Source organism: Staurois parvus, unplaced genomic scaffold (genome assembly GCF_062004578.1).
Source record: "Staurois parvus isolate SC_StPar_1 unplaced genomic scaffold, SC_StPar_1.0 ptg002113l, whole genome shotgun sequence".
In the NCBI taxonomy this organism is placed as follows: Eukaryota; Metazoa; Chordata; class Amphibia; order Anura; family Ranidae; genus Staurois; species Staurois parvus.
Window position 1 is genome coordinate 4,587,636 of NW_028319909.1, and position 17,365 is coordinate 4,605,000.

The following is a 17,365-nucleotide window of genomic DNA, read 5'->3' on the forward strand; positions in this document are numbered from 1 at the left end:
AGTTAAGGGTTATAGTCAGATTAAAGGTTAGGAAGAGATTAGGTATATACAGCTTATTTGAACATCCAAAACCATGGGTATTATTATAAACTTGGTCTTCCATTTTTGGCTAGAGTGAAGGTCAGGGTTCTGTGCAGGCTGCTCAAGTTCCCCCACCCCAAACTGGTCAATCCATGTCATTGTAGTGCTGGCTTTGTGCATAGGGGCAGTGGTGTATTTAGGTTTTCTGCTGCCCTAGGCAACACAAAGATCGTCTGCCCCCACGGACATGAACCTACACCCCCCCTTTCCCCTCCCACGGAGAGAGCCTGGCATTGACCAACAACACCACTGCCCCCCACCTGGAAGAGTCTTCCATAAATCCCCCCCCCTCCCCCAGCGATATAGAGAGAAGAACACTCATCTTCATCTCCCCTAGTGATAGAGAGGAAGACACTTATCTTCACAGCTCCGGATATCCCTGGGAACGAGAATCAGGCTCTACATACACCATCAAGCAGCCCTTAGACTGGCCATACATTATACAATTTTCTTGAGATTTTTGGTTTAGATTTACCAAAAACCATAAAATAGGAGGTCAAACCTAACAACACTTTCAATTGTACCCAATTAGGCAGGCTCTTGCACTACATAGTTGAAGGTAAATCTAAAGGAAATTGAGCAGAAATCGGACAGAAAATTGTATAGTGTATGGCTAGCCTTAGCTTCTCTCGGATCACACCTGGTTTCCATGGCGCATGGTCACTTCTTCCATCCATTCTTCTGGGGGGAGGTGCTGTCCCCCTGAAAAATGTTGCCCTAGGCAAGTGCCTTGTTTGTCTTGTATTAAATACGCTCTTGAATAGGGGCACAGTCATGCTGGAACACAAAAGGGCCTTCACCAAAGTGCAAGGATCGAAGAATGCAATTGTCTAAAATGTCCTTGAATACTGTAGTATTAATAGTACCCTTCACTGTAAATACCTGAACCAGGGATGGACTGACCATTTAGAAACTCGGGCACTGCCCGAGGGCCCAGGGTCAGTAGGGGGCCCCATGAGATGCCCCTGGTACCTTTTTCATAGGTTTTTTTGAGTTTGAGCAAGGACACAGGGGCCCCATGATCCCCTATTGCCGGGGGGCCCCATGAGTTGTCAGTCCGCCCCTGACCTGAACTCAATAATTTGGAGGGGTCACCGCATACTCTAGGTCATACAGTGTATATATGAACATATTTTTGTTCAGGTTTTCAAAGCATTATTGTGAATGCAACATGCTTGAGACCACACAACAATATCGATTAGTTCTTTATTGAATTTTAAAAAATGTGCAAAGAAGCAATTACATTTTATTTTCTACACATTAATCATGCTACATTTTCAGTGTTTTCCATGAGCTAAATATATGTACAGCATCATCTTCAGAAATCATCTTCTGCACATGTTAAAATAAAGTAAGCATTAGATAATTGGCTCGGGTCCTTCACATTGAATATACTAAAAGAGGCATCATGTGATTGGCCACTTTTTAGTTTGGACAACTCGGGTTGAGGTGATCAAGATTCAGCCTGGAATGAGCGAATTTGCACACTTGAGAACTAGGGTACTAAGTATGGGCGGATTGAGACTCCAGATCTGATTCATGTGCTGAAGTGCAACATTTTTTGGCACCCCCGAAAAACTTATAGACCACACAAGGAACTCATAACCCATCAAAAGATTACTATAGAGAAAAGAATTGCATTCTGGTATGTGGTTAATACCAGTAATGATAGTATTCAGCATATGAACTCCATTTTCTATTTCACATTTATATTTTCTCATTCTTGTCAACTTGTTAAAAGAAGTGGAAAAATAGTAGATTTACCGGCAGGATTAACAGATTATAGGGAGACGAAGAAAAAAATCTGCTGAACAAGGGCCTTCAGGTGACTTTTACGGAATTAACAGGCAAGAAGAGAACATTGAAAACATTGTGTAGTTAAATCCATCTACTCACTACAAGGGTGGACATGCCATTTGTGCAGGTTGTGCATATGCACAAGGGCCGAAAAGGAATTAGGGGTCCATTTTGACTAGATGTATCAGATGGGTAGTGTACCATAGACATGGGCAGTGGCTGCTCCAGTTTTGGTAACAGTCATCAGTTTCCATCAGTGAACACATCATTTTAACTGGCCAGCTGTTGAAAGGGGGATCTTTAAACTTGGCTTGCACAGGAGCCTCTTGGTAACTATCCACCACTGGTTCTCTATATTGCCTTTATTCATAGTAGCTTCCCATTTTTAAGAAGATTTTGAAATGTTTTTACAATCGTTTGTGAATGACAATATTTTTTTACATTATTGGGTGTACATTTTCTTTACCAGCTCTTTACTGGGATGTAAAGGTCACAACAATCATGTAAAATTAGACTTTAGTACTGTAAGTGCTGCATGCGATGCAATCAAAAGTCTTTTTATGACGACCTGGCTCATGGTTTTGTATTAATTGTTGTCTATATCTTGGCAAAGACTCATAGATACAATGTTCCTACCCTCTCTATCTGCCATTTTCAACCAGGGTTTTATGGAGCTATAGGGTTCCTCCAGAGGTTCCTAGGGGTAACTTGAACTGTGGTTGATTGACCTCTCACGTCATGGTGACTGCATAGTTCCAAAGACAACACTACTTGGTAAAATCAGTCGCATGACCCAATTATCTTTCTAGCTGCCTCTAAGGGTGGCATTCTATCCACCATCATAAGGGTTGAATTCTTCCTACTGACCACCAATGTAAGGGACATTTCCCCACTGACTCTCAATTAATTGGTTTTATCAGCGGTTCATCAAGACCTGAAATTTATTTTAGGGGTTCCTCTGGGGTGAAAAGGCTGAGAAAGGCTGCTTTATATGCTGTCAGTGGCAAAATAGGCCCAATATGGCAGTCGCAGCCACCCAGACCAGGACATATATATTGTGTCTCCGCGATGTGCCGCTGTTTCGGACAATAACAGACGATCCTCGAAAAGCAGCTTTGCCTCCAGACTTTTGCATGCTCTCGGAAGCACAACCAGCCACACTGATTGGGGATCCTGCAATAGAATATACACGGGTTAGACATTAATGTCATTGGCAAAACCAGAAGAGAAGCAAAGCCTGAACTTCTACTAGACCATTACTTATAAGGTTGCCTATTCTAATGTGCAGAAGGTATCTCCAGCAAAAGTAAAACAGTTACCCATAGCAGTCAAGGGATTTTAGGTATCTAACTAGTTGCTATAGGAATCTGCAAATAATTGGCTGCTCTGCTTTACTGCCAGCTGTCTTTGCTACAATTATTGTCCTCCAGAAAGGATATTGGAACCATTTTAAAGTTAGTCACTTGACCTTGTGCCAAACAGGGGGGACTGACCATTTGGAAACTCGGGCACTGCCTGAGGGCCCGGGGTCAGTAGGGGGCCCCATGAGATGCCCCTGGTACCTTTTTTCATAGGATTTTTTGAGTTTGGGCAAGGACACAGGGGCCCCATGATCCCATATTGCCCGGGGGCCCCATGAGTTGTCAGTCCGTCCCTGGTGCCAAAACATTGACCAGAGGAACCTTCCAAAGCTAGCCAGTCATAGTCTATGCCTGACCCCTCATTCTTCCCACCCACATAATTAATTCTCTGTCACACCAGGGTATACAAATTGCAAAGATCTCACAAGTAACATAATTGGTTGTGAGTTATCTTTACCTTTTGACTCTATTATTTGGGTAGGAAAAGTATATCTAACGTTTAGGTAAAGGTATAGGTCTTCTTTACTCTGCCTAAAAAGGCTTAGTGTCAGATTAATTGTTTCAATGCGTCATTGTAACATTTCCACGTATTTATTACCAGATCACATTGTTCTCCGTGACAATGTCTTGATTCTGCTATGGAAAGCAACAGCTTTGTTCAAGTATCCGTCATGGTCACCGTCTAATTCTTTGGCAGAAATGTCAGCTCAGGGTTGACTCGACCATGTAAATGATGGTATCTGTTTGGTTGTTGGCTGTGCATCTGTATGACGCAGATCAGTCCTTGCTGGGTGTTGGAGTTAGCAGTCTGATCATTTGGGGGGAGTAAATTGAGGAAATACTTCCTTCTGACTGCAGAAAATTGGTGACATTATCTTAGCCTAGGAATATTAGGAAAGAAGGAGCGCCCGATGTCCAAAAGAATTCCCTTTTGATGGTAGATTAAGAGGCATTTATTGAGAATGATGACAAATACATCAAAGCAACATGTTTCAGGAGAAAGGACTCTCCCTTTTTCAGGGCTGTTGCTGCACGCCAATAATTGGGAAAGATTCCCACGCTGGTTATATATTTTCCAGGTTTCAAAGGAAAAACCAACAGAGTGAAGGCTGTCAGTTTTTCCTCCAAAACCTGGAAAATGCATTGGTTTTATGTACTTGTCATCAATAAATGCCTCTTAATTTACAATGCATTCTTTTAGACATCAGTTGCTCATTCTTTCCTATTATTCCAAGTTTTGACGGGAGTGACTTTTGGGGGTGGGGGGACCTCTGTATCATCTCCCCAAATCATTATGTTTAACCCACCCTGTGCCTGTTTAAGGGTACAGGGTGTACATGTGAATGTCCCAGTATTGTGCATTTGTGTGTTGTCCTTTGTCTAGGCCACATGGCTGTCCATTGTTTGTTTGCCATGTGCTAACCCCCATTGTGCTGTGCCTTCCTGTCCAGCCAACTATTATGGGATGTACTGTTTGTGTATTGGTGTGGGGGTTGGTCAATGTCCTTTGCCATGTGCTTCATCCCATTGTTCTGTGTCTTGGTGGGATGGGGAGGGGTGATGATGTATTTCCTGTTCTTGGTTGTTTCCCCGTCCTCTGTATATATCCTGTTGTTTGTGTAAAATAAAGTAAAGTTGTTGGCTTCCTGTATTAAGAAGAGCTGGGTGCTGTCTTTTTCCTGAGGGATTTCAAGGGTGTGGTCCGTGGATGGTGTTCGGACAGGGGAAGTTGTGGTATAACGGAAAAACTCAGTGCGGTCTGGGTTCCGGTTCCGTTACACAAGTGTACTTGTGGAAACGACCTTAAGGCCGCACCAGAAATGCAGCAGCTCGAACCCTAAAAGGGTTTACCACCAGTGTCCACCATTGGGCACAACCGACTGAAAGGACATCTCTCTACCCACCCACACAACCACCTACGACCAGTGACTGATCCAGTCAGTCCAGCATGGCCTTAGGCACAAATATTATCTTAGATAGGGAAAAGCCACTCAACTGGAAGTCAAGGTTAAGATAAAAAGTGGATTTTTTTTTTCAAATTGATTCTGATGCTGTATGCTGTGGTCCTCTGGAATTTATGGAGACTTGCTAAAAGGCCCACTTTTAAAAAAATCAAGTTTACCAGTAAGGTGACATTACGTTGTGACTTTCATATTTTATTATTTGTATCTATCAACATGGGTTAGAGATGATCAGGGCCATTAATGAGGCTAATTGAGGCTGCTAACTTAAATGGAAGAGGAGGAATGGCACTCTGACCTCAAAGCATGTTCAACCGATAGGCAACACAGTGGGATTGATTTACCATAACTGGAGAGTGCAAAATGTAGTGTAGCTGTGCACAGAAACCAATCAGCTTCCTTTCTTTTTGTCAAAGCTTAATTGAACAAGCTGAAGTTAGAAGCTCATTGGCTACCAAGCACAACTGTACCAGATTTTGAACCCTCTAGTTTTAGTAATTCAACCCCATTGTCTCATCCACCTTACCAACCGCTCTGCATCTGCCACTCCCCTCTGTCATTCCCTCCACTGGCTTCCGATTGCCCAACGCATTCAATTTAAACTACTAACACTGACGTACAAAGCCATTCATAACGCTGCCCTGAACTACCTCACCGACCTGATACCCAAATACCACCCAACCCATACTCTTCGCTCCTCACAAGACCTCCTACTTTCTAGCTCCCTGGTCTCCTCTTCCCACGCCCGACTACAGGACTTCTCCAGGACTTCCCCCATCCTCTGGAACTCACTACCCCAGTCCATCAGACTGCCACCTACCCTTCTCACCTATAGGTGCACCCTGAAAACCCATCTCTTCAGGGAAGCCTACCCCACCCTCACCTAACAGCCAATCTCCTCCACTCCTCCTACCACTCCATCCCCCACAGCCACTTCCTCCTGTGCCACTATCCCCTCCATCCTAGATTGTAAGCTCGAAAGAGCAGGGCCCTCAAACCCCTCGTGTACTGTTTTGTTACTGTCTTGTCTCATGTTCTGTCCCCCACTACTCTGTACAGCGCTGAGCAAACTTTTTGGCGCTATATAAATACTGTATAATAATAATAATTGTCTTTATCTGCCTGCATCAAAACAACCAATCAGACTGTGCTGCCTGGCCACCAGTCCTAACAACCAATGACAATGTGCAGCCAAGCAAACTATTTGGCTAGTTGGCACCTCTGAAAAACTTACAGACCGTGCAGGGAAGAGATCAAACTCATAATATAACCCATCAAATGACCACTATAGGGGAAAATTATATTCTGGTAACTGCATGTGGTTAATACCAGTAATATTAGTATTCAGTATATGAATTTGTTTTTCTATTTCACATCAGGGCAGTTCATAAGGCCAGTTGAGGCGGCCAACTTAGAGGCAGTGGTGGTGACACTGAAGACAGAGTGTCCATACCAGACACTCTGACCTCAAAGCATGTTAAGCCCCCAGGCCACACAGTGCCTTTGACTGTGATGGTCCAGGCGGCTGCCTGCACCAAAACAACCAATGAGACTGTGCTGTCTGGCCACCAGTGTCCTAGCAACCAATTACACTGAGCAGCCAAGCCATTTGTGTCTTAGCAATTAAGGAACCTGCATCCTGGCAACCAACAGCAGGGGGGAGATGGACGGCATAGACGGTACCGCCCCTGCCCCGCTGATGTTCCTTACTACTTTACATACAAATTAAGCAAGCCTATTAATTATACTGTGCAAAAATCATATTAATTTTACTCAAGTTAGACAATTATCAAGATAAATCAACCAGTAAGAGGTAATTAAATGTGATGCAATCTTGCCTTCTGTTTTTGTGAATCTGCTGAATCACTGTAGCTAAATACTATATTTCTTAATGAAATTGTTGTGAAACCTATCTTTGACTGGTGTTGTTAGGACTAGAAAAAATAATCAAGAACCCTTAAATCCGTTGTTTGGATTAAATAAAGAACCCTTAAATCCAGTCTAGGTCAGTGACTCAAAGTAATGATGCCAAACCATCAGCAGTGGAAGCCTACATAATGCTTTCATGACAGGTTTCCTTTAAGTGTTATAATTAAAAATGAAATAGTTTGGCAAGCTTTTGTGGGCAGGTCACAAAGCATACATTTGGGAGTATTTTTCTGCCCTGAAGCAGTGTTTGGTTCCTACACCTATGTACAGCCAGCATATACAAGTCAGCTGGCTGAAGCCATGGCTGTATGGGTATATAAATCTCATCGATTGCGACCCTCTTTCGGCCATGTGCAAGTGGCCTAGGATCGCATAACTCTTAAATTGGAACTGCTTAACTCTTAAACTGGAAATGTTCAGAAAAATTCAGATAAGCAGTTTCTTTGGTAAAAGTACCTAAAATTGACTTGGTATCAAAGCTTGGTGTACATACTCTGCACAATTCTGTAGAGACGTGTAGTACCTCTTCTGCGCATCCTCAGGAGTTACGCCATCATGGTTATTCAAGGTGGTCGAAGGCTTCAAACATGTAAGTTGGCCGGGCAAAGATGGAAGTGCCAACATCAGAGTAATGAAAGGGACTATGACAGTTTTGCATCATTCCATTACTGAAGAAGAGCCTATTACTAGGCAAGTGTCCCATTATGTGCAAATTTGCTCAGCACAACTTCACATTATGAAACATGCTCCCGGTTTTTAAATTTTTAAGGAGTTTTAATTCAACTTTAACAGTGTTAGAGATCCGGGTATGACCAGAAATGTGTGGGAACACAGAAAAGTAGCAGGCTTCAGGAACACAGGCGTAGTCAGGGCTGGAGAGGTGGAATGGTCAGGCAGGCCGTAAGGTACTGTCAAGCACCACCCGGCGGGATCTCTAGTGACCCACAGAACAGGATTCCCCAGGGCGCGGAGTCTAAGCCCCAGTCTGCCTTTTCACCAGAGCCCCTGATGGTGAGGGTGGACTTGGCGCAGGACTGAGACCAGGTCGTGGCCCCTGAGTGCACCCAACTGTGGTAGAGGGGTCCGCCGAGGGTATGTACTGGGGGAAAGCCTGATGTGCAGGGGCTGTCAGGTTTAGACAGTAGTGACTGGATCCATGTGGGATGGATCGTCTGGGTAGCGTCAGGCAGGCCAGGACAGCAACGTGCGCGCAGTGAGGTACAGGCAGAGAATAGTCAGGGTCACAAGCCGGGTTCAGTAACTCACGGGCAGCGCGGTACAGTGGATCAGGCAGAGAATGGTCAGGGTCACAAGCCGGGTTCAGTAGCTGACGGGCAGCACGGTACAGAGGATCAGGCAGAAGGATGGTCAGGCAAGCCAGGGGTTCAACAGGAGACGGTCAGCAGAGGTCAGGATCAAAGCAGGGTCAGCAACTGGGCAGGAACACAGGATACCAGGTACAGGGGCTCATGGGAAACATACAACAAGGCCCTGATCACAGGCCTGGTCATTCCTTAAATACACCTCCTGCAATCAGCCCCAGGTGTTGGCTGACTACAGGAGTGAGCTTCTGGCTGCTGAGAGCACCCGCTGGTCAGCCCTGGTACTGCAGCCCACACGGCAGGTGAGTCCCACCACCAGTGCTGAGTCTATTCCTGACAAACAGCTTTAATTCCACTTTGGCAAGAGTTTTTTGTTGCATGACACTAATGATCTTTAACAACGATCAGCTACTAGGCTGTCTCCAGTCAAGTATTTTAAAAGATTTTGAAGTTTAACCTGCTTAAGTAGAGCATAGGAACAAAAAAGCTCATAATTCAAGAATTCAAAGCTGTCATCATCCAATGGAAGGGATATTGCACTTTCTGTTGTCAGTCCAAACAGTCTTGCTTTAGTGGGAAAGTAAAATACAGCATCAGATAGTGTAATTGGGGTTTTGTTCTAACCTGTCTATTATGGTATTATAATAGTTATCTAGAGATGTTCACCACAATGGAGCTGCTATTGCCATTAGCTGAATGTGTGAGTTTGCTATATAATGGAAGTATTCTGCTTATAGTAAATGGCTCCATTATATCCCGCTGCTCTCAATGTTTTACATTACCCGAAGTATTGTTATGTACACATAGTGCTCGATGTTAAATTATTCTTTGACATTTAGAGGTTATTGCAACACACATAAAGGAAAAATGAGCACTGAAATCCCTCTGGTATGAGTTACCTTGATAACTAGATTCTATCAGAGCCATCATTAAAAAAAAAAACTCTTGAAGTAAAACAAAGATTCAAAATTTGGGTGGTGCATCATGGGATGTCATTGTATGCCTTACATTATGAGTCTAAGCAAATAAACTATATAACCAACAGTTTATGGGCATCTGACCATCACACCTGTATGAGTTTTTTGGACATCGCATTCCCAAACCATAGGCCCCCAAGTCTGTGGCTAGAACAGCCGCCACTCTTCTAAGAATAGGAAGGCATTTATTAATAAGATTTGAGTATTTTGTGTTGTTGTTTTTGCTTGTATAGATGTTGGATGAAAAGACCTGGCTCATCCCAATTCTTGCGCATTACCTCAGTAACAGAATTTATTAATAGAAGATAGGTACTCACAAACAGCGAATAAAATCAGGCATGTAGTCCTCAAAGGGACTTCAAAGATAAGAAGCCAGTGCAAATCCCATCATGGGGGTAGACACTCAGTAAATACTGATGCGTTTCGAAGGCTATGCCTTCCTCCTCAGATAAATAAATTCTGTTACTGAGGTAATGCGCAAGGTTGGTGCGCTTCTTGTTTCTTGTTTTCTGTTTCACTTTGCAGTATCGATCGGGCTTCCCCAGCCCTGTTTTGGAGCTGCACAACCTTGAAATATACTGGTGGTTGCTTGCTCTGGTGTTGGTTCCATCTATTTGCCACCGGTCTGGGCCCTAGAGCGCAGGAGAAATCGCATCTGGTCTATCATCCCAATTCTTACCAAAGATGTTCAGTATGGTTGAGGTCAGGGCTCTATGCAGGACATTTCAGTTCCTCCACACAAAATTGGTCAAACTAAGTGTAACTAAAGGCAAAACCTTTTTTTTTAGAGTTTTGGATAGGGTGGATATGGATGAGAACACTTGTTGGATATATAATGCTATATGTGTTCCCTTTAGAGAAATTCACCCTCTCTATTTGTCCTGTTTCCCGTTATCACCAAAAATGAAAGAAAATCTCAAATTTTGGGTTGTAGCCAAACAAGGAAAAAGAGAGGAAATCTGCCAATGGAGACACTCAATCTGGAATCAACCAACATGTCCTTAAGGAAATGTTGGATGAGAAAACCTGGCTTGTTTTAATTCAGCCCAAAGGTTTTCAGTATGGTTGAGGTCAGGGCTCTATGCAGGACATTTCAGTTCCTCCACACAAAATTGGTCAAACTATGTCCTTAAGGAAATGTTGGATGAGAAAACTTGGCTTGTTTTAATTCAGCCCAAAGGTTTTCAGTAGGGTTGAGGTCAGGGCTCTATGCAGGACATTTCAGTTATCCCACACAAAATTGGTCAAACTATGGTGTCTGTTTCTGAACCAGCGGTAATAGATCACTGCTCAGTTCTCCGGCATTCTCGGAGAACACAGTTTATGAAGCAGTTCTCTGAACAAAGGGAGAACGGTCTCCAAACTCTGGAAAACGGCTGATTTTACTATAATCTCGCGAGATTACAGTAAAAGATCAGTTTACTAAGCAGAGGTAAATTATCTCTGCTTAGTTTGCGGTCCCTCCGATTCTCCAGCTCTGGGCTGGAGAATCTGGAGGGAGAACACAGATCTCCAGTGAAGGGCTGACATGATCTCCTGAGTGTCATAAACTGTGAATGACCAGAGAATAGCTGAGATCCGTTGAATCGCAGCTATTCTCTGTGTCATAAACGGACACCTATGTCCTTAAGGAAATGTTGGATGAGAAAACCTGGCTTGTTTTAATTCAGCCCAAAGGTTTTTTAGTAGGGTTGAGGTCAGGGCTCTATGCAGGACATTTCAGTTCCTCCACACAAAATTGGTCAAACTATGTCCTTAAGGAAATGTTGGATGAGAAAACCTGACTTGTTTTAATTCAGCCCAAAGGTTTTCAGTAGGGTTGAGGTCAGGGCTCTGTGCAGGACACTCTTGTTCCTCCACACCAAACTCGCCAAACCGTGTCTTTATAGAGCTGACTTTGTACCATGGGCACAGTCATGTTGGAACAGAAAAGGAAACTTGCACCACAAGATGGTAAGAGCACAAATGTCTATAACATCTGTATATTCAGGTAGCAAATGAGTAACTCAAAAGCATTTAAAGACTTAAGGTGAGTCACAGTTAAAAAGTAGTTATTCTTGCTTTTCTGGTTAAAAAAATAGGCATATTAGCTTTTCAGTTTCTCGAAACAAAATACCTAGATCCACCCTTACCTCTATTGTAAATTTCATTTCACAAGTTTGAATGATAGCATTCCTCTTTTTCTATTATGGTATGTTAACCAATCGGTAAAGAAAATTCTTTAGAAAAACACAATGCTTTCTTCCATCAAATGCTGATAAATCGAGACCTGCTTTTCTGCTTTTCTAATGTTATTTCTTTGAAGTGAACCTGGCCAAACTGAAAAGGTTTCTCAGGTGACACATGTGCATGACAGGTATAGAATTTTGTTCAGCAGCACTTATACTAGAACTAAAGGAAACACTTTATTTTTAAAATTTGGTTTGAGTAAGGGAGGGTTATAACCCCCATTTGTTTTTCTTTTCTTTTGACATCTGTATCCCATTGGAGGATTTTCCTTCACTTCCTGTCCCATAGCCAAAGAAGAAATCCAAGTAAGGGACTCCCTGGTTGATTTCAGGTTGAGTGTCCCCATTGACAGATTTCCTCTATTTTTCCTGGTTTGGCTACAACCCAAAATTTTAGATTTTCTTTCACTTTTGGTGATAACAGGAAAAAGCGAGAGGGTGCATTTCTCTAAATGGAACACATATAGCATTAAAAACCCAACAAGTGTTCTAATCCATATCCACCCTATCCAAACTCTAAAAAAAAAAGGTTTTGCCTTTAGTTACACTTTAATGTGCTTTAAAACACTGGTCGGCCAGCCACGAATTGCATTGATGGTGTTATATGTGCAGAGCCGAGACAAGGGGTGGGCAGGGGGAGCGGCTGCCCTGGGTGCAGTGGTTTACTGTAGGGATGGGGGTGCCTTCTATCTGTTACAAGGCTGATAGGTGTAGTGACACTGCTAGTGATTTTGACTGCTGGGAGTAGAATTCCCTAAGCTTGCGCATCATTAACCTCCCTGGCGGTATTCTCGAGTGTAGCTCGGGGTAAAATGTCAGTGCCAAAAGCGGTAACCCCGAGCTACACTCGGGCTTACCATGCGGCGCTGCATAGGGAGTCCCTGCAGAGCTTACCTTGTCCTTCGCTCCCGCGATGTGTCCCCTGCAGCATCCCCGGCCATCTCCTCCGGCTGATGCCGGCATCTGGCTTCTGTGTTCCGGTCCCTGTGACGTCGGGACGTATGGGCGGTGGCGGCGGCGGGAAATTTGAAAATTTTAAAAAATGTCATTTTTTCCTAAACAATTTTTACATAGCAAAACATTGCTGTTTCAACCCATTTCACATACATTTTGTCCCGAGTGCTTTGTCCGGCGCCCTGCCTGCATTTTTACTGTTCTTTCTGCCTGGAAACTGAGAAAAGTCCATGGCGTCCAAAAAGTGTCCCATTAGGTCAAAAGCGGGTTTAGACCGGCTAGAGAACAGCGATAGTAAATCAGAACCACTTGCAGAATTGAGTGATATTGATTCGTGGGGGAAATTCATCATCAGACACTGAAAACGATTCTGCGACTTTACTCAGCGATGTGCGAACTTGGCGCTCTATTTCACATTTCAGTGTCTTTGGTTTGATTACATTATTGAATATAATTTATTATTATATTATTATTTTTTATGATTATTTATTAAATTATAATTTATGATTTTGTGTTTCAAATTTTATCGTCCCCGGGATGTTTACTAGACTCTTGTTCGGACAGATTACAGTGAGTTATTCCTAAGAATTACAGCCTACAATAAAAAAACAACATATTTCCATGCAAAATAATGGTACCGCTTTCAGCACCAACAATCTGAAATAATCAGACCGCTAGGGAGGTTAAAGGAGGGTTTGCAGTTTGGCATTTTTGCCCTGGGTGCTGGATGACCTTGTCCCAACTCTGTACATGTGCATCCATTAAAGACTGCATTTTACCACCCAAGTTATGCTCTTGCATCCCCTCCTTTAAGAGCTCCTCTGCATACCTCACCATCCATTTTTGGGGGTCAGCTCATCAATTTGGAGTGGCATGCACATACTCTTGGCAATAAAGTGCAAATAGATAAATAGCAGATGGATAGATAGATAGATAGATAGATAGATAGATAGATAGATAGATAGATAATAGATAGATAGATAATAGATAGATAGATAGATAGATAGATAGATAGATAGATGATAGATAGATAGATATGAGATAGATAGATAGATAGATAGATAGATAGATAATAAATAGATAGATAGATAGATAGATAGATAGATAGATGATAGATAGATAGATAGATAGATAGATAGATAGATAGATAGATATTAGATAGATAGATGATAGATAGATAGATAGATAGATAGATAGATAGATAGATAGATAGAATTAAAGAGATACATAAAAAGTAGGATGCGTCAATCTATCTGCAAACATTAGGCTGACTATCTGGAGGTCGAGATTTTCATTAGAAAGATAGATAGATAGATAGATAGATAGATAGATAGATAGATATGAGATAGATAGAACAGATAGTTAAATAGATAGATAGATAGATAGATAGATAGATAGATAGATAGATAGATAGATAATAGATATGAGATAGATAGATAGATAGATAGATAGATAGATAGATAGATAGATAATAGATATGAGATAGATAGATAGATAGATAGATAGATAGATAGATAGATAGATAGATAATAGATAGATAGATAGATAGATAGATAGATAGATAGATAATAGATGATAGATAGATAGATAGATAGATAGATAGATAGATAGATAATAGATAGATAGATAGATAGATAGATAGATAGATAGATAGATAGATAATAAATAGATAGATAGATAGATAGATAGATAGATAGACAGATAGATAATAGATAGATAGATAGATAGATAGATAGATAGATAGATAGATAATATATAGATAGATAATAGATAGATAGATAGATAGATAGATAGATAGATAGATAGATAATAGATAGATAGATAGATAGATAGATAATAGATAGATAGATAGATAATAGATAGATAGATAGATAGATAGATAGATAGATAGATAGATAGATAGTAGATAGATATGAGAGAGGATGGAGGGAAGGATTTATTAAAAAAAACAGAATACCTATATAGATATGAAAGGAAGAATGGATGGATGGATTGATGGATCCATGGATAGATAGGTGGATACACAGATGGATGGATAAAATATTATATATTACATTCATTCTATTATGTCCTGAGCAAAAATTGCTTTTTATTTTTTTGAAACAGAAAAAAAAATGAGCGGAAATGCTTCCTCTTTGGGTGTTTCCAAATTCTGCTTTTAATTCCCTGCCAGAAATTCAGTGAGGTGTTCTTAAGATGTGTCAACGTCCTTCAACTTATTAAAGATCAGTACATTTTTTCGGACATAACAAAAGGCAAAGTCAATAAACCATGTCCATGCCTTGAAAGGGAATGTCCACCCTTCCTCTGAGACATCAACAGGACCTGTGCCATGTATACAAACAGTTCCTCTTTCGCATTGTTTAAAGCTAAAATTCTAATTGCAAGAAAACATAAGAGTTAATAAACAACGACAGCATACCGCGTGACAGCAGTTTACTCTAGGGAATATATGAATTCAAGAAGGAAGTGCAATTAGTCCTTTAAAGTAATTGCAAATGCTTACTTTTTTTTATTAAAATAACAAACATGTCATACTTACATACTCTTTTGCACAGAGCAGCCCCGATCCTCCGCTTCTCAGGTCCCCTGCTTGTGCTCCTGGCTCCTCTCTCTCTCACCTGCCAAGTGCTCCATAGCAAGAAGCTTGCTTTGGGGGGGCACTCGTGGGCTTGCTCCTGAGCCACACTCTGTGTGTCCATTGACACACAAAGCGCAGCTCAGCCCCACCCCCTCCCTCCTCACTGGCTGTGATTGACAGCAGCAGGAGCCAACGGCTCCCACTGCTGTCTCTGCCCAATGAGGATTGAGAGAGTTGAGAGAGCCTCTGCTCTTGTACACATTGCTGAATAAAGATCAGACTCAGGGAAGTATAAGGTGGAGTTGGGAGTTCTGCATGCAGAAGGTTTTCCTTCTGCCTTTAGAACTCTTTTAACTTCCATTTCAAAGGTAGGTCTAGCAAAGTGTTTTCCTTTGGCCAAACGAGAGCAGGCAGAAAGGAAGAGAAGAGACTGAGAGCCCATGTGGGGAGATGGTATCTGGAGACACATTGGTCTTATGTGCTGAAGCTAAGAGATATAGAATCCATGTCCAGCTCCAGTAAAGGAGAGTGTTGCTGGTAGCCCATGCACTTGGCTCTAGGCTCTGCTGCTGCCAGAAAGTGCTTGGGGAACCTGACCTGGACTGTACAGTGCTGCCTAAAGGAAGAGAGCTACCTGGAAACTGCTACCTGGGAGGACTGAGCTACCTGTGAGGACTGAACTGCTGGTTGGGTTTGTTGCCCCAACAAAATATCCACAGCCCGGGTATGTCGGAGAGCATGGTACTGCTTGCAGAGCCATGGCGACTGGGAACAGGGGACCTGAGAAAAAAGTGGCTCCTTTGGGGGTGAGCAGTACATACAGTATATGTATGTGAGATAGGGACCTTAGATTGTAAGCTTCTTGGTGCAGGGGTTGATGTACTTTATATATAGTGTATAAAGTGCAATGTAAATTGTTGGCACTATATACATGCCTGAAATAATAAAAATAGTGCCAAGCTAATGCTATTGACACATGGTAAAAGCCTATCAATGGAGGACTGGATAGACATAAAAACCCAACAAAAGTGTTAATCATTCTTTACTTTATCCAAACTGTGAAAAAACATTTTGGGTTGTCATGCACTTTAAGTAATAGCTACAAGAAAGCCATAGTTCTTCTATGTAACCAAACATATACTTGTCAAAGTGGAGCTCCACCCAAAAAGGGAAATTATGCTTTAAGGCTTCGTCCCCCACTCCCCGTTAAGGATTGGCACCTTTGGGGAGTGGGGTGGGGATGTCCCGAATTCGATAGGCACCAGCTCCCACTTCCGCTAGCGATTGGAAGTGGAGGTTGCCCCCCCTTTGTAGTCTTCTTGACAGGTCCCAGAAGACTACAAGACCATTCACAAAGTGCGTGCCACTCGACTATTCGCAGTGGGTACCCGGCTGTGAAGTGCAAGCTGTCCCAGCCAGGTGTCCACACTGAAGATGCCTGAGCCAGGTACACAGGATGGCTGGTGAACCTGGCCGATGTGAGGAAACCGCGAGATTGAGGGACATGTTTTTTTTAAAAGTCAGCAGCTACAGTTTTGGGTGGGGTGGGGGTGTCCCGAATTCGATAGGCACCAGCTCCCACTTCCACTAGCGATCGGAAGTGGAGGTTTCCACCCCTTTGTAGTCTTCTTGACAGGTCCCAGAAGACTACAAGACCATTCACAAAGTGCGTGCCACTCGAGTATTCGCAGTGGGCACCCGGCTGTGAAGTGCAAGCTGTCCCAGCCAGGTGTCTACACTGAAGATGCCTGAGCCAGGTACACAGGATGGCTGGTGAACCTGGCCGATGTGAGGAAACCACGAGATTGAGGGACATGTTTTTTTTTAAAGTCAGCAGCTACAGTTTTGGGGTGGGGTGGGGGTGTCCCGAATTCGATAGGCACCAGCTCCCACTTCCACTAGCGATCGGAAGTGGAGGTTTCCCCCCCTTTGTAGTCTTCTTGACAGGTCCCAGAAGACTACAAGACCATTCACAAAGTGCGTGCCACTCGAGTATTCGCAGTGGGCACCCGGCTGTGAAGTGCAAGCTGTCCCAGCCAGGTGTCCACACTGAAGATGCCTGAGCCAGGTACACAGGATGGCTGGTGAACCTGGCCGATGTGAGGAAACCGCGAGATTGAGGGACATGTTTTTTTTTAAAAGTCAGCAGCTACAGTTTTTGTAGCTGCTGACTT

At 42.7% G+C, this 17,365-nt stretch overlaps 1 protein-coding gene across 1 annotated transcript in view; it reads right to left on the reverse strand.

Annotated features, from left to right (window-relative positions):
* Positions 1-1,273: 1,273 nt before the first annotated feature.
* LOC149432759 (phospholipase A2 inhibitor gamma subunit B-like) overlaps positions 1,274-17,365 on the reverse strand; it is a 44,823-nt gene continuing 28,731 nt past the window's right edge. Inside the window, exon 5 of the mRNA XM_089665059.1 lies at positions 1,274-3,051. Within this exon, the coding sequence (XP_089521185.1) occupies positions 2,876-3,051 (176 nt within the window). The 3' untranslated portion in view covers positions 1,274-2,875. The remainder of the gene's footprint in view (positions 3,052-17,365) is intronic.